The 18056-nt window shown below is 39.6% G+C and overlaps 1 protein-coding gene across 2 annotated transcripts in view; it reads right to left on the bottom strand.

The window, feature by feature from the left end:
* Positions 1 to 754: 754 nt before the first annotated feature.
* The window catches only part of porb (P450 (cytochrome) oxidoreductase b), a 20889-nt gene continuing 3587 nt past the window's right edge, over positions 755 to 18056 (bottom strand). Inside the window, exons 2-16 of one of the 2 annotated variants that reach the window (XM_035679928.1) lie at positions 16420 to 16607; positions 9801 to 9849; positions 8761 to 8889; positions 8033 to 8185; positions 6689 to 6813; positions 6319 to 6408; positions 5542 to 5640; positions 5115 to 5231; positions 4842 to 4960; positions 4398 to 4579; positions 3974 to 4123; positions 3551 to 3818; positions 3118 to 3263; positions 2475 to 2560; positions 755 to 2289 (exon numbers count right to left, since the gene is read on the bottom strand). In XM_035679928.1, coding sequence (XP_035535821.1) covers positions 2145 to 2289; positions 2475 to 2560; positions 3118 to 3263; positions 3551 to 3818; positions 3974 to 4123; positions 4398 to 4579; positions 4842 to 4960; positions 5115 to 5231; positions 5542 to 5640; positions 6319 to 6408; positions 6689 to 6813; positions 8033 to 8185; positions 8761 to 8889; positions 9801 to 9849; positions 16420 to 16598 — 2037 coding nt within the window. In that variant the 5' untranslated portion in view covers positions 16599 to 16607 and the 3' untranslated portion in view covers positions 755 to 2144. Of the gene's footprint in view, positions 2290 to 2474; positions 2561 to 3117; positions 3264 to 3550; positions 3819 to 3973; positions 4124 to 4397; positions 4580 to 4841; positions 4961 to 5114; positions 5232 to 5541; positions 5641 to 6318; positions 6409 to 6688; positions 6814 to 8032; positions 8186 to 8760; positions 8890 to 9800; positions 9850 to 13268; positions 13704 to 16419; positions 16608 to 18056 lie in introns of those variants that run through there. The other variant, XM_035679929.1, reaches the window with a different exon arrangement.

The following is an 18056-nucleotide window of genomic DNA, read 5'->3' as shown; positions in this document are numbered from 1 at the left end:
TGTTTGTTTATCTCTCCTATCTGTGTGAGTGTTGCGCTCGATTCTTCTGTGTTTGTGTGGCCTGTCCTCGTTCCAGGTTCTACACCCTCCTGGATCCATACTAATGACAGTATATATAAGATCCATACTCTTCACATGTTCATCAGTCATCAGTAACAATATTAGTTCAACCTGTGCTCTTCTTGCTATGAGAAGTTTCTGCCATGAAAAAGGTCTACTGACAAATTTACATCTACTGGCACAGTGACATAAGTTTAATAATTTCATATTCTTTGAATTTCTGGACCCATAAATTGTACCGTAAAGACAATATAAATGTATATCTTAATGGACAATGACTTTATGTAACCCAATATTTATCTCATCAGTCCTTCTAACAGATTTGAGGGGATTCAGTGTTCAGATAACTTGTACAAATACAGGTCAGTACACTTGCTTCTTGGAAAAGGCTGCTGGTAGGGTTACTGAGAGTCACTCGTGATAGGAGCAGCTGCTGATTCAATTAAAACATAAACAGTCTGCAGCCCTGTGTGATTTTAATCTCTCATTGCTGCCTCGTGAATATTAGAGGGAGGGAGCTGAAACCTCATGATGACAAATGGTAAACAGATGGTTGAGATAAACTGCGAGAGTTCAGATTACAAAATAGACTTAAGAGTTACACTGATTGTCTAACTCAACTATTGTGTACAATGCTTACTGTACATGTTCTGTTAATATAAAGTCACTCAATGTAAATAAACCTCAAAAATCATTAACCCAACACATTATTCCAATTTTATTCATTAAAAAATGCATGCCTCGATAAAATCAAATCATTACATCATAAAATGGAATGACAAAGGTGACAGGGCTGGATAAAGTGACTATCAAAATGTAAGCATGGAAGAAGAAAACCTGTTAGACAGTGAAGCATAAGGTTTTAATGCTAACTTAATACATAAGGCATTAATAAAAAAGGCACAGGCTGCACTTCAGGTTGGCTGACCTCCTCAAACACCCATTATTCACACAAAAGTAGTGGGATGAGCACTGACTGATGGATGCTGGGAGACACACAAAATGTTCTGATATGTCTGGTCATCTTCTCCAGACTGTAGTGGTGCATATGTGATTGGACAAGATATTTAAAAAAAACAAAAAAAAAAACACATATCAATCAAATGGAGGTTGCTGTCATATGTCCCCCGAGTGTTACTGCAACATTACAAACCCATTTCATAATCCTCTGCTGTCAGATGCATATGAAATAAACAGGGCAGTTCTGGTTTCAAGGCAACATTTCAAATGTTATTTTACAAATATAGGATACCTACAGATTCATTTTCATCATGTTTCAAAACAGGCTTTTATAGGAAATAAAATGCACATAATGTCGTGTTTTTTTCTATAAAATGATCGCCCCCCTTTTGCGCCTCTCAAAAGGTTACTGTCACTGATTAAAATGAACAGAAACGTATGCATAAGAGGCAAAATCCCTTGTCAAAAACACAAAGGTAAACACAAGTGTACCTATGATGCCAACATTTTCCTCACTTTTTCTAAAAAATGTAAAGTTCTTTCAAAAGCACCACTAGATGAGTGTTTGCAATGCCACAGGAACGCAACGCTCCACAGGTTCACTTTACATATAATGCAATATTTACCCTCTGAGGTGGCTACAATCCATTAAACAATCAGATAAAAGATACAAACATGAAAGAGTGTTATCAATTTTGAATTTAAATCTTCATGTTCACAGTGGTCTTATATTCTGTACCTCTGCCAGCGAGTTCTTACTGAGTTGCAAGTAAAACACCAAATCACACAAATTCATTAATTTATATCAGAGACTCTTTAAAGTCTCTGGAAACCAGACGGGGTAACTGTTGTTTGGTCTGAGAACGTGGCTCAAGTGAGGACCCCGGCAGACACACGCTGGTGGTCCAGATACACACTGTATACATTAAGAAATTACTGAATGGGTTTATTAACAAAAACCTGCTGAGGTAGGGTTTGCCTCATGATCTTCTGCTACCTGTAGCTCTCACGAACCAGGGAGATGAACAAGTGTTAAATGTTTTTATATTCAGTCCTGATAAAACAAGACATACAGTAAAAATAGAACATTTAAAACCAGCGACTGAAGCAAAGTCTGAGGCTCTTTAACTCCAGACATCTTGCGAGTAGCGTCCCTTGGTCATCAGTTTCTTGACGTAATCTGTGGCCTGGGTGCGCGTCATGCCTCCCAGCTCTTCTGCCATGTCGTGGAAGGCCGTCTGCACATCTTTAGCCATGTACCTTGCATCCCTAAAAAACAGGAAAGTAATCACTTTGCATGTCTGCTGGTCTTTGTTTGTATATTCCTTGTTTGGGGTTATTGTAAGAATAACTCACATTGTTGAGTAAGTGTAGTTTTTTTTTTACAACAAAAATATTGAACGTTAAGATTCAGTCTCTTTGAATACATGACATAACGTGAATTTTGTACTTACCCGCAGACGTAGATATGAGCATTGTCTGAGTGAATCAGCTTCCAGAGGTTTTCCTTATTTTTCTTTATGAGATGCTGCACGTACACCTTTATTTTTGAAAATGGAAAGAGAAAACATTGTTCATATATGTGATTTTAATTTATATGTTTAAGGCAAACATATGGTGAAAAGTTCCAAAAGCACAGACAATAAAGGGTTTGTCAAGATAAACTATTTTTTAATAAAGACCAGGTGAAAACTACTTTATTTATCAAGGCACAGAGGTAATACTGTTAATGTTGCTGAGTGTGGATTGTTTCTTGAGATGTAACAGAGGTAGGTTGTGACTGTTACATACGTATTCGTTTTGTGCTTTCATGGTTGTTTGCATTAATGCATTTAATGTTGCATTCACATGGATTCAGGCAGCCGGCAAACCGGATGTCATGTTAGTGGATGAGAACAGGACGGTAAAATTAGAGAATACAACAAGGTATGTTTTACAAACTGAAATGCTTTTGAATCCTTGCTGGCCAGCAGTTTTTTAGCGTCAGCTCTAAAGCTCACCTGGTAGCCTGTGCCTTGTGTGTGTGTTTATTTATATATTTATATATAATTATATATATATATATAAAAATAAATAAAAATAAAAAGACAGCCGTACCTTATGCTCTTGGTCTCTGGAGAAGGCAACATGAAGCTGTGTAAGAACCCCTTTCTTCTCTGCTTCCTCCAGCTCCTCCTGGTAGATATAATCCTCGTTCTTATATCTGCAGCCAAAATACATGACCGTCTCTCCAACCTCCTTTCCTATAAAGCAAAAAAAAAACATTGGTTATTTTGTTCTTCAACTGAGGTTTTTGAAAATATAACTGATCAAGTTATTGTTGCACACATGTATCATGTTTTATAGGTAACTTTGTAAGCATGCTCATAACTGAATAAAGATTATTAAAGCACTGATTACTAGTATCCATCAACCTTTAAATACCTTTCATTTAAAGACTGTTTGGAGGTCTTTCTCCTCATCTTTCTATCCCAGTGGAGATTGTAAAAGGTCAAATACACACACCATGGCATACAGTGTCTATAAATACCTTGCTCTTTGAGCCAGCCCCTCTCTTGGATGAAGCCCATGAAGGGGGCGATTCCTGTCCCAGGGCCGATCATGATCACTGGGTTGGTGGCTTTGAAAGGCAGGCGGAACTGAGATTTGCGGATGTACATGGGAACAGTGGACTTGTGGCCGTTGTCTGTGATGGGTTTGTTCTTCAGCCAGTTGGTAGCAACTCCTAAGTTGACGCGGCCAGTCTTAGTTGTGTACTCTACCAATACGGCACAGATGTGGATGCTGTTGGGATGAACCTACAGAACAGATACAGTTCACAACAGTCCTCTACTTTAATTCTCAGAACATTTTTATATGTCTTCACTGCTAATAAACATATCAAAGAACATCTGTAAGTCTGTGACAAAAGTTAAGGATATGACGCTGCCTGTCTGACTGAAGCAGGGATTACCTTAGAAGAGGAGGCGATGGAATAGTAGCGAGCCTGGAGACGAGGCAGCAGCTCACACAAGTGGTCAACAGGAGGCCTCAAAGAAGGCATATCCTCTAGGATGGCGAGGATGTTTCTACTGGCATCCAACACCCAATTCTGGTAGAGTGCCTGCACAGAGGAAGCAACAAAAAGACATTAATGGTTGAGTAAGGGGCATCAAAGATGTACACTTCAGTATGCATTATAGGCCCAGGTAAGGATTTACAAGATGGGTGACATGTAACTGTAAATTGAGTCTCTTTTTTTAGAAACGGCCTGATCATAGTCACACCTGGAAGCTGTCCAGTACAACCACCGTCTGATCTGCTGGGCACTGAGCAGCTCGCTATTCAAACCTTTAGGCCGTTATTTTAATACCACATCCAATCAACCTGTTACTGACCTTGCCCTCAGGTGAGGAAGAGGCCATCTTGCGCATATTCTCCTGGTCTTTGGGGTCAGAGGCGTACTGTGCCAGCTCATAGAGGACGTTGGTGCGAGGAGGATGTGTGATGTCCAGGTAGTGAGTGAGGGCCGTGCGGTATGTGGTGGGGCAGGGGAACGGGTGCTTCTTGTTGGATTCCTCTGAAAAATAAATAAGACATTATAATCTTAACGTTCATTTCATGGCCATCTGATGACCTTCTTAACAAAAGGAAACTCATTTCATTCATTACAAAAGCCTTATATTACTGCAATAACATTTAATTGCAGTAATAAACTATATACAGTTCATATGCATTAAGTGAGCTGATACTGCAAGTCTAGATATGAAGGGAGGTTTCCGTGAGAGGGTTTGAGGGACAAGCTAGTAAAGTCAAGGTGCTTCAGGCTTTTAATGCCATACCGTCAAGGTTGTTGAGAGAGATAACGACATCAAGGTCCACTCCAAGGATTTGTCCCAACTTGTTCACCAACGCAGAATCATTTGTGGGGAAAACGGCAACGTGGTCACCTGACTCATATCTGAAATCACACAATGTGACAAATTGAGACTTTGACCTGTATTCATAAAACCTTAAACCGGAACATGGATCAGGGTTTTTCATCTACTCATATGGTGTTAGGGATGTGAACAAGCATATAAAGAAGTCAACAAGATATATCCAACTAGTCTCACCTGATTTTGGAGCCTGTTATGTCCAATTCTAGATGCATAAAATGTCTATCACCAGCGTTGTTGAGTTTCCTGTTGACAGTCACTGTGGCCAAGAAAGGGTTTTTCGAATCAAACGGCCTATAAATAAAAGAGAAACACTTAAATGTAACAATGCATTTACAAAAAGATTATACATCTCTGCTGTAGACCATACAAGAGCTAATACTCTATTAACAAATGACTTATTAAAGTTTGATAAAATACAGGCAGCACGAATGTGTTCCTCATGTCCACTAGGGGGCAGAAAGCTTCACTTTTAGAAAGTGACCTTTAGTAAACTTTACACATGGTTATAAATGTAGGTGAAAAGTGATCAATGACAGAGCAGACAGCACTTTAATGATGAATGAGTGCTGGTGGTGAACAGCTTCTCTGCTACAGTACTTACGGCTTTTGGACCTCAAAACTCTTCAGGCGTCCGATCTCTCCTGTGTACACTTTGTTCATGTTCATGTCAGTATGCTCCTTCAACTCATACTGCCGTATGCTGCGAAGGAAAATCACTATAGGTTAGCCTCTTTAGCCACTGCATACAGACAGTGAAATCAAATTGAATTTCTAGTGAAATTAAATGAAAACAGATATTGAGATGACACATTTCTTGTTTGTTTTTTTTTAGGATAATGCATGACCACGTAGGTCAAATACTGGATGATTCATGGCATTTCTTCCTTTCACATTCAGGTGGGTGGGGTTTACCATAAATCAGGTATGTCCCAATTTATTATTAGATCATCATAATCATTATTATTATTATTATATATTAGTCTTCAAACAAAGGAAAAACAAAAAAAAGACTCTGGGTGAAGTACATTTCTAAACCCAGCCCAAAGAACTTTTGTTTTTTAAATGATTCTGGCGGCCCCTGTGGTCAAAAGAGTTTCTACTGCTCTATTTCATTGATTTCAAAAGGAATCCGACCCAGTGGCGTAAAGAATAACTATGTAGAAATACCCAATCTTATCGCTGATGGTCTTGTGTCCTTATGTCTATCATACAGAAGCATCATTATTAAAATAAGACTTTCTTAATCAGTTAAAAACTCCTAGTAAGTTTAAGAAATTACAGCTGACATGAAAATATGGCTGCTTAATAGGCATGGTAAAAACATGGTGATTATAAAACAGTCAAAACTTGAAATGATGAAAAAAACGTGTGAATGAACCTTGATTCGTCTCCCAAGGCTTCCACTCCAAAGTGCTCACAGACGGCCGGCCAGAACTGCTCTCTCCATGAAATGAAGTCCTCTTCCAGACTGAAAAACAAAACCAGGCCACGTTTGAATTCACCCTTATTCAACAAATGTATTCATTTTCAAACACAGTACATTTTACAAATAGAGAGAAAGAGAGAAAATGTGAATGTTCCTTCAAAGACAAAACAACCCATAATATGTGTTGGATGCAGCAAACATACTGATGATTTTTATGATTGGGGGTCAATAATGTAACATTTGTCCTGGCATTAAGAAGAAGGGAGATAAATCAGTCATCATTTCTTTTCCGGCTCAGAGGGTTAATATCGGCCACACTTACTTGCCATCGTCGTCTCCTAAACCAAGATCAAAGATGCGCTTGGCTCCAAGTTCTTCCAGCCTTTTATCAACATACTTTCCCATTGAATTGTAGTGTTCATATGTCTTGTTGCCCAAACCAAACACCTGGAAACAGAAAAGGACACGGTGAGAAACAATCAGTAACCGGACATGGCTCAGTCTTCAACCAAACAAGCAGTGAAGCCGGAAATAAAAGTACATAATGATCTGTGGTTTCAGTAATTAACAATTTATCAAAAAAATGTCTTGTGATGTCAGTTAATTAATTAATTAATGTATGCCTGCTTGTAGGTTTAATGGTGAACGCATCCTCAGGTTATTTCATTTATTTTACTAAAATACAGAATGGAAACAACATGCCAAACTGAATAATGTCTTACAAGAGACCCTGAAAACCTCTCGCTCCGATACAGACCAGAGAGGCAACAGATAAAATTCAAGAGGAAGGACGTGACTGTGGCCAGGAATTTAGCTTGATTTCCCACAGCCAAGTTCTTCACTCAAATGAGGTCAGGAGTGCTGTACTCCAACAATGACATACACACACACACACAGACCAAACATGACAACACACAAAGCCCTTTTCTTTCATGATGCACACAAAGCCAGACGCAGCTCGTGCCAGTGAAGCCTGTGTGCTGTATGTCAGTGAGACACACATGCAAACTGACATAGTGTGACTAAACAGGTTGTGAAGCAGCAATAGTGACCAAAATCCCAATATCCCAGGAGTCCAAACTAGCTATTAAATTTCCATGCAACATTACCTATAAAATATATCAAAGGGAGATCATTTGCATTCTTTGAAAACTGAATGAGGAAACAAAACAGAAGCTATACAACAAATGTGCACATTGAAAAACATAAGTCACTCATACATATTAAGTCTATGAGATCCATTGAGCTCACATGCTTTTCACTTGAACATGAAACTAGAGCTGCAACGATAAGTCCGTTAACTGATTAGTCGATTGGTTGAACTTTAAAACAGCAAATATTTTGGTAAAGTAATAATGGTTGAAGTAATTTTTAATCTAAAATGCCAAATGTTTGACAGTTCCAGGTGTTCAATAGTAATAATTCATTGATTTTCTTGGTCTTAAATTAGAGTAAAATTAATGATTTTGGGGGTTTTGGGCTGATGGTCGGACAAAACAAGATATTTTGTGTCGTCGCACTGGGCCTCAACCTCTTTAAGAGCCAACAACACCAACACTCCCAACAGTTCCTATACAATCACATATTTGACAATTCACACATTTCTCTGCGTTCTTGTAAGCTTGTAAGAAGTTGATGTGTACAGAAGTTGAGCACAAAGACTCACAGTGTAGTTTAGTCCAGAGAGATTTTCATCATCATTTTCCTGCAGCCAGTCATAGAAGTCCTGGGCATTATCTGTTGGGTCTCCTTCACCGTAGGTGGCCATGCAAAATATGGCGAGGGAGTTTTCAATCTCAGACAGACGGGACAGTTCCCCCTAGAACATGAGAATCAGAGACAGTGGACACTGAACGACTAATACGTTTAAGGAAGTCTGTCTTCAATATCTGACTGGTCATTGCATATTATTACATTTATTTAAGTGTTAAGTATATTACCTGTTCCTATACTGATTCTGACACACAACAACACATTCTTGGATAAAGCCTGAGGTCAGAATATTGCACACTCTCTATTATTATGACAGAATGAAATAGCGCACATATGTTGATATCCGTGTGTGCTGTCCTTGGGTCTTTATGCCTGGGCACGTTTTATTTTAGCACAGTGAATATAATATAATTTGCAGAGGTCGTATTACCCTGGCAGTTATTATAAACCGTTACTTAGCTAATTTAGAATCTGCCGTGGGATATTGTAATAATATTATCATCAAAATGACTAAAGTCTCATGTCTGGACAGTGCAGGAGAATCAGATTATCGTCATCAGCACCGCAGCAATACTTTTTCCATGACACTATCACAAATAATTTACTGGCAGCTGTAATGAGTAATTCTCACAAGAATGTTTATTTTAATTCTGTGGTTTCTCTTCCACTGATCCAAATTACCATGTCGTACTCCTCTGGATCGGCAGCCATTCCTTTCATGCCGTACCGCTGAGCGTCTTTGGACAGTCTGTTAGCAAATTCCTCTCCTGTGCCCGTCTGGGAGCCGTAGAACACAATGATGTTCTTGCCCTGGATAGAAATTGACAGAAAATAACATTTACATGGTGCAAGTAAAAGCTACAGCCACAACTACAACAAAAAGCTAACCTGTCTCTTCTGTCTAGACGCTGCTTTATCAAACACAGACCCAGTGCAAGTACAACAGATCTTTGTTATTTAACTAAAATGTATTCTGAATGTATTTTCTCCCAAATCCTGAAACGCTGCATTGCCAACAAGAGCACTTCTGCTTGTAACAGGGAGATTATATTAGCACAGCCCAAACTGCCTGATGTCAAACTACATCCAACATATAACTTTCCATAAATAAACAGCTCCATCTTTACACGTATTTGTGAGAAAGTGTTTTATCCTTGCCGACAATGTTGCCATGCTAATTCACAACAAAAGGAAAACAGAGCCTGAATTAAATAGCACTGGGGCCAACGTTCTCTTCTGCCACCATCATGGTATCTGAACTATTTGCTGCAAAACCACATGATTCAAAACCAAAAGTCTTTTCTCAAGGCAAGCTTTAAAACTGAGGACCATCAAAGTCAAAACAAACCAAATCTAGAACTACATATAATCACATTAGCAGACCATTATAGTCATCACATTGTTCATCCACAGAGCAAAAAAGGAGACATTTTAGCATTTTACTGACTGTTGATTTTGAACTACTATAAGTAAATACACTTTTCTGCACTTTGACATCAAACGGGTATTTACTGAGGAAAACAACTTCAAGGTTGATCAACATGTGGTGAACACAAACACTTTATTTATAAACTATCCAGCCCAAATGGCTCACAGTCTTTTTTAAAACCCTGTAATGTCCCAACAGCAGATACAACTGCTCCTGGAGAATTTATCTATGTGGTCAAAATAAGACAGTTGAAATGATGGGAAGGATTAAATGACTGAAAATCAAAACTCACCATTTTCTTCATTTTCTCGATGAAACTCGTCTCTCTTACAGTGGGTGCTCTGGAGAAAAAACAGATTCGACTTGTTATTAAGTAACTTATTGGGTCATTCTGTCCTCTGCCATGATACTGTTTTATAAACAATTGATGAAAACTAACTATATAGTTCACCACACATCAGCTGTGGGAAATATTGTGCACAGAAATTCAATTGGAAAAAATAAAATATATTTTCTTTCCTCTGGAAAAATCTACTTTCCCACTGGATTAAAGGCCTTATTAAATATTCAGCCTATATGAATTTAAGTTAAATTTCCAACATAATGAAAAGTGACTTAATGATCCAACCTGATTATAAATGGAAATATAGGACTGTTTTTCTAATATCTTTACAAACATTACCAGTGAAAACCTTTAACAGCTCTAGAAGACTAAAATGAACATTTAGCTGCGGTCTAGTGTTAGTCCATGTTTTTAATGACCACCTGTTGTTGAAGCACTGCAAGTCCAGAGTGAGGACAAGAACATTAATCCATAAGGGATTTCTTTTATTTAAAATGCAAAAGGTAATATAATAATGACTTATGAGACAAAAGCAGGCAACGCTCTGACAGTTAAGGTATATGTGGTTGAAACAAGCTACTTAATCTAGGTAAAAAGTCCACAAGCCAACAATGATGATTCTATTTAATTAAAACTAAAGAAATTAGTCATTGTTTAAATATCGAATGTATCGCATAACATAGCATTAAAGCATTGATTTGAATCATTTTATGTGAGGCCGCTTTGACTTGTAACAATAGTGCAAAGTGGGCAAATTGTCTTGTCATCATTAGTGTTATTGTGTACAGCAGGGAGTTCGAGCAGTGACTCAGCAGTCATACAAGCATTAGTCATACTAACTGTATGTACAAGCACGTACTAAGCATGAGCATACATTTCGTAAGAAAACAGGAAAGAGGGTGGGTGGGGGGGTTGGTGACATGCAACAAATGGGATGGGAAACAAAAACCGGTTCCAAAGTGTCAGATTCACTGGAATCACACGTCTCAGAGCTCATCAGTTCCTTTATCAATGCTGGGATGTTTTTCCTTTGACTAAAAAACAACTTGAAGGAAATGTGTATTTAATCCATTTTAGCTTTCAGACTACAGCCTTTTTTCTTCTACACAAAAAGGGTTAGCTGTATCAAAAATAGAAATTTTTCACTTAAATAATTCGAAAACCACTATTTTTAAGGGTTTATTTGTATAGCGCCAATCTCATAACAGCAAGTTATCCTCCAGGCACACTTTTCAAAATAGAGCGGCAGGTATCAATACAAAACAAAACAAAAGAAAAATAAAGAGAACTCCTTATAACATTTACAGAGTTGAGAGGTTCAGGTTGAGAGATTTTAAAACAGTTGAACATTTACAGAGAACATTTACAGAGTTGAGAGGTTCAGGTTGAGAGATTTTAAAACAGTTGATGCTGAAAACCTGCGTAGGCCTACTTACACATAATAGCATTGGTATAAATAAAATCTATTAAATTCCAATCCCTAGGGTTACAGCTCATGGTAATTCAAAATCTTGATTCTGATGTGTCCTGGAAGTAATTAATAATGGATGGGAACAGATCAAAACAACACGCACAAACACAGTGTTAGTAGAAAGGGACACAGGAAGCTAAATCTATTATCGAGCCAAATAAAAGGCAACGTCGCTTCATTCAGCATCAAAGGTCTGAGTGGACAGCTGCAATTCTGTCTGCGCTGAAAAAGAGTAAAAAGGATACACATAACGACAAGCATTAACAGTTTGCCAAAGGAATATATTTTCAGATTTTACATCCAGAAGCACAATGCTGTGGGATAGACACAGCAGCCAAGAAAAATGGAGATATATTAATGTGCTATATGAAGTATGAATGCATTATACACAGAGAGCATCTGATTTAATTTGGTCTCTAACACACATTTAGTGAAACAATTTACAACCTGGAGAACCCACTCACGGAGCAGCGGGGTGCAGAGTGCAGCCATGTGGGAATGATGCCCAACATGCCATAAAAACCGGGCCCCGGTGGTTATTAAGGACTGGACTCTGAAGAAAAGTGTAAATTCCTGATCAAAAACCTAAAACAAGCCTTTGCCCCCAAGCTGAAGCATTCCTGACAGCTTTAGGTGTCTGAACTGTTTCCAGCTGAGGGCGTCTGCCTCACCGGCCCCACGGTCACTCCACAGAGAGCGGCCAAGTTCTCAGTTTAAGATCTATGCATCATCTGAATACTGCAAATGCAAGTATCTTGAGCATGTGTAAAATTAAACATAGAGCAAAAGATATCCCTTTTTGATTAATAACCCCATCTTGGTAACTCCAAATACTATACAAACTGTGTGTGATTTCAATAATAACTGCCCAAACAGAAAGGTTCATCTATTCCTTGGTTATTTCCCCGTTGGATAAATATTTGGGTTACTTGGGTTTAGTTTGTAATCTCGGTAGAGAACAACATCTTAATAGAAAGACAGAAACTAAAAATGGGGACAAATCATAGTTGATGAGGCAGCCTTAAACCGACATTTAAAGTAATAACTTCACTTCATGCTTATTAGATAGGGAAAGATACAGTCTACATAGAAATTTGCTTTACAATTAACCAATGCAATGTATTACAGCATTTGTAGCTATAGCGGATTTCCAATGCCGGCCTCTAGAAGGGACTCCAAGTTGGTTTGCAAATCACAAGATATCTGCTAGACTGACTGTGATAACGTGGAACTGGACTAATCTTAAACATCCTTTCTACACACATACAAAAACAAACTCATGCATGCTGGCATTTAGTCACTGTGTGAACAATTTACAGTATAGTGTAAATAGTGCAGAGCTCATCATGTGTATACACTGTCAAACACATTTACTTTCCATTCATTAATCCATCCAGGAATGAAACCTTTTCAAACAAGCAGTCAGTTCAGTCTTGCTCTGAAACACAGGCTCATTCGAACATGGAGGTAATCTTATGATGCTACAATTAATTAGGTTTTTCATTTTGCAACCTGATTTATACTTTTAAGACCCCCCCAGTAAAATGGAAGTCAAAATAAAATGAAATTAAACAAGCCTGAACATGTGCCACACAATGATGGCTAACAACGTTTGAGGAGCTTGTGGAAAAAGAGAAAAACAGCAGACCCAATATTTAAATTGTGTTTGTAGTCAAACCGATTTTACAACCATCAGTTACATAACCTACTGGGAACATAGCATGGTTTTTGAAACCACTATCTCGCCAACTCTAGCAACAAGCCACCAGTTCAACACTTACAAATCACTTACAAGGTGTCAAAGTTTTATCTGTGCAATGAAACCAAACAGTAAGATTAAACATCAGCTGGTAGCAAATGTTTAATACAATTTAAAGCAAGCCTCATTAAAAAAAACTATTTTATTGTGTGTTAGCAGGAGCAGTAAATCAACCACTTTTACTGACCTTTCAGCAGCATCTCTCCTGTCCTCTGGCAGGGAGAAGACACAGCCCATGGCATGCAGCCCTCTATCTCACCACTGCCACTAGCACCACTGGCTAGGCCACGCCGGGAACCGCCACGCTCAAAATCAAAAGCAGGACGTCAACACTCCACAACCACAGGATGGGAAAATCAAACCAGTCCAGAAAGGCAGCCGGACACTCGCAGGTCTACAAGAGCTCCTGCCTTCACCATCGAGGCTCCAACACGATCTGAACTCTGTCTCTTCCTGTGCTTCTCTCTGAAACCAGCAGCGTCTGTTCTACATACACACACACACACACACACACACACACACACAAGACTCCACCACACACACAGCCTACAAGCCCTGTCAGTGTCTGGCAACCGCTAAGGACACAATGGTGGGAAACTGACTTTCCCATAAAATGTAGCCGAGCTGCAGACCCACACTTTTGACTCACACAAACACACACACACACACACACAGAAACACTCTCGGGCTGAAAATGCCTTCCTCCTCATCCCCGCCCCTTTCCCTCTCCGGTCTGAAAGGTGTTGGGAACGAAAAAGTCTACAAGATCCATTCTGAGATTTTGGATGGTTATCAGAGCAACTCCACGGTGGACCACTGAAGAGGGAGGAGGAAGAGGAGGAGGAGGAGGAGGGGGGCTGTGAATGTGAATGGTAGTTTTTTCTGAAGTATCCCCCGCCCCTATCTCACTGGAGGAGAGAGGGGAATGTCATTGCTATGGCAACCTCATTTATCATAAAAGGATTCCATTTGTGACATGGCCCTACTCCAATGGCAAAGCAGCTCAGCCCACACACACACACACACACACACACACACACACACACACACAGAAAAGAAAAACAGCAGAGTGGGGAAAAGAAGAATGAAAAAAAAAAAAAAAAATCTCAGAGCAAAGAAAGGGTTGCTTGTCTTTTGCCTCAACTTTCCACCTTTGGAGAGGACTCACAAAAGGAGTTTGGCTCGCCCTCCTCATTTGCTCTCCAGGGAACTTTCAAAATGGGTTCAGGGCCAAAAACAAAAGCACAGGAAAGACATGGAAGACTACGCCCCCTTCATAACAGTTAGGTAATCACGGCTCCCTTTAAGGGGAGGGGAGACTTGCTTGGCGCTTGTGTTGCTCTATGTTCCCTTCCTGTATTCCCGCCCTCCACAGATAGACACTCTTCCAAAGGCAGCACATGCTCCACAGGGCTCTTCCCCCCTTTTAGCCAACCTCCTGTTTTCACACAAATGGTCTGGATCTCCCCCACTCGCCCTCCAACACTGTCTCCATTCACACAACCACGCAAGCGAGTGTGGCTGCTGCTGGCCCGTGGCTTTTACTCTGGTGACCAAAGAAATTGTGTTGTGGTCGGGGAGGGACTAAAAATATGGCCAATGGAAGGAGAGTCTATTGAAACCAAACCAAGCCTCCATAACTCCACTGATAGGTAACGAGGGGAGGGAACGGAGAGGGAGAGGATTACATGCACTGAAAGAAAGAGGCAGGCGGAGAGAGAGTGAGGTCAGATACGTTTGAGTGAGAGGAGAGAGACTGTGTAAAAGAGCAATCCAGAGAGAGAGAGAGAAAACAAAGGTCGCAACTTGCAACTAGTGGAACATTTACAAGCCTTAAGCTGTGCACTCTCACACACTTGCTTCATGGCCCCTATTTGTTCTTTCTAACTGCTTATATGTAATCACTTGTAGATCAAGATACACACTCCTATTATCACCATTCTTCTGTATGCTGAACTACAAGCAAAGTTCAATGATGAAAACACAATTTAAAAAAAGTTGACTCTTACTACACCAAGATATTCGCCTTCGTGATCAATGAAAACATTCCTTCCAGCTGCTGGACAACATGTGTTCTGCAATTTTAGATCAACTTTATAGTATTTACATAAACTACAGCATGTGTAAGATCAAATAGTTACTTGACCTCAAAGGAGAAACAAAATAAAATAAAATACAATAAATGGCAAAACATTCTTTGCAAAGTTAAAGGTCTGAAAATAAACCCATACTCCCTTATATACAGAGTCCTGATAGAACATCATCACTGATGCTGGGATAGCAACTCTATGGAGAACCATGACTTCACAATTGTTTGGCCACAAATCTGCTATGTATCAAAGTAAATATGGTGCCTCTTGACGAGGTTTGTTCAACAGAAACTGTGTAAAAAAAAACAACCTGTTCCTGGATGAGTAAAAGGTGCTATGGAGGCAACAAGTAACCTCTAAATACGAGATTAGGATCCACATTTATGACAACCGTAATTCCTGAAAGCAAACTTAAGACCTATGGCTATCCAGCTGAGCTGATTAAATGTGTTGGGACATTACAAGTGCTTACAAGTATGGCAAGGTTTCACAGAAAACAGTAATGATCAGTGTTGGGCAAGTTACTGAAGATACTATTATCTTAGTGTTACTGTTGGTCAAGACAAATCTAGTTATTAACACTCCTGTCCACCAAGTGGCAGTAATGAGTAGTTAGTTAATAATAACAATTATTTGATGACTGGACTGAACCGTCTTGACCCTCCATTCGGGCGAGTGACAACAGACCCTAAACTGGAAAATCAACGGGCTTGGAGGTGCTGCCACTATTTTCAGCTATGCGTAAAGTAACAAGTAACAAAACCATCTAAAATTACAGTAATTATAATGGCATTATTTAACTACTTTAACTTGTAATTCGTTACTTAACTAATTACAGCCAAAAGCAGTGAAATCCTGTGGAACTCCGTTAATATAAGTGCAGCCAAAACAAGTGAAAAACAACCAACTTCAGTGTGGTAAGATGAGTATGTTTACTTTCTTTTCATTCTCCTTAAAATTGAAAAACAACTTGTCATTTGACAAATTACTGTTAATAGCAGCCAAAATTAGCTTTTGCTCCCAACATATTTTGCTCAAATAATATTCCAAGAACTGGAACCAGGATTTGATCAAAGTCAGAATCAATTAACTGAACATGAATCAGAACAAGTATCTGTAAAAATCTACACAATACCCAACACTATAAGAGATTTTTTAATGACTAAAAGTAAAGCACGAACAAAATAGACAATATATGCTCTTCTCCTTCGATTTGGAAGCTTAGGGTATAACATGGTGGATACTCACGGTGTGTCGAGCTTCTTGAATTCGGGGAGGGGCTCAGGCTTCTTCCGGGACATGAACCAATAAATGACAAGGCCGACAATCAGGGAGAAGAGGAAGAGGTCCAGGTTGCTGAAAAGTGGCGCCTCTTCGTCCACCACGGGCTCCGTGTGGGTGGTGGTCTCACCGTCCATGTCTGTCATGTTGACGCTCTACATGAGAACAGAAGAAACACGACTTTTAGACCAGTCTGCCTTCTTGTAGGACATTCCTAAACACAGCGCTTGAAATTAAGGAAGTCCTGAGACAGTAAAAACATTCTGCGACAGTAATGAAATGTACACTGCCCGTCCAAAAAAAAGTTAGCGCCTGGATTTAACTAAACAAATCGGTAAGAGCCTTCCATTAGATAATTACTGCAGTGATCAATATGTTTCAGGTGGCAACAAGTTATTTAACCCAAGCCGATGCAGTGAGTAGCTTCTCATTTCTTAAACAGCCATGTCGTGGAAAGGATGTTAATCAGTTTCAGAAGGGTCAAATTATTGGCCTGCATCAAGCAAAGAAAACAACTGGAGATTGCTGAAACTACTAAAATCGGGTTAAGAACTGTCCAATGCATTATTAAAACCTGGAAGGATAGTGGTGAACCATCATCTTTGAGGAAGAAATGTGGTCGGAAAAAACTCCTGAATGATCGTGATCGAAGATCACTTAAACGTTTGGTGAAATCATATCGTAAGAAATCAACAGTAGAACTCACGGCTATGTTTAATAGTGAAAGTAAGAGCGTTTCCACACGCACAACGCGAAGGGAACTCAAGGGATTCGGTCTAAACAGTTGTTTAGACAGCTGTGTAGCCACAAGAAAACCACTGATCAGTGAGGCTAAGGAGAGAGGCGAATGAAGTGATGCACCCATCATGCCTAGTGCCTACCATACAAGCCTGTGGGGGCAGTGTTACGTCGTTTCCTTCTTGATGCTTTTCATGACAAATCAGGCATTAAAAAGGAGTTATGTTCAAGAACATTTTACGTGTCAGACCACTTCTTTTTTTAATTCTGGGACTGTGCGCTCCGTGCCACTGACAGTTCACTTGCTGCAGGCAACATGGTTGGCCACGTCACTCTGCTTTTTGTGATCCCAGTCCCGTGACCGCCGATCAAAATCTTTTCGGGGCTCCACCTACACCCACAACTGTCTCCACTTTAACCTCCGGTGAAATTTCACTTTTTTGCTTTTTCTCAAGTCCTTTCTCGCCATTGTTTCCGACAAGACATAATTACTTGCATCTGAGTCTGTTTTTATATGCAGATCGCATTCATAGGTCGTTTGCATTGACCATTTATGGTTAAAAAGGGGCGTGTACAGGGCGGAACGTGAAGCTGATTCAGCTGCGCACATTTGTAGGCACTCTGTGATTATAAAGCAAGATTTGCTTACAGGTGTGCGTACGCAGGGTTTATAAGTCTGAATATTTTTTGGCGCACGCAAAACTTGGCTTTTGGACGTACGTACACTTTTAGTAACGATCCCACGCACAGTTTTTATAATGAAACCCCTGGTCATTCAGTTTATTCAGGTAGGTCAGCTGACCTCATTCTTTGGGGACATAACGTTGCCTGACCTAGACTGACCAACTGCAGCAACCCCAGGATCA

The sequence above is a fragment of the Morone saxatilis genome, unplaced genomic scaffold (genome assembly GCF_004916995.1).
Source record: "Morone saxatilis isolate NCDOM2014 unplaced genomic scaffold, NCSU_SB_2.0 Contig8, whole genome shotgun sequence".
In the NCBI taxonomy this organism is placed as follows: Eukaryota; Metazoa; Chordata; class Actinopteri; family Moronidae; genus Morone; species Morone saxatilis.
Note: the sequence above shows the minus strand (reverse complement) of the source record. Positions and strands in the feature narration are given on the sequence as shown.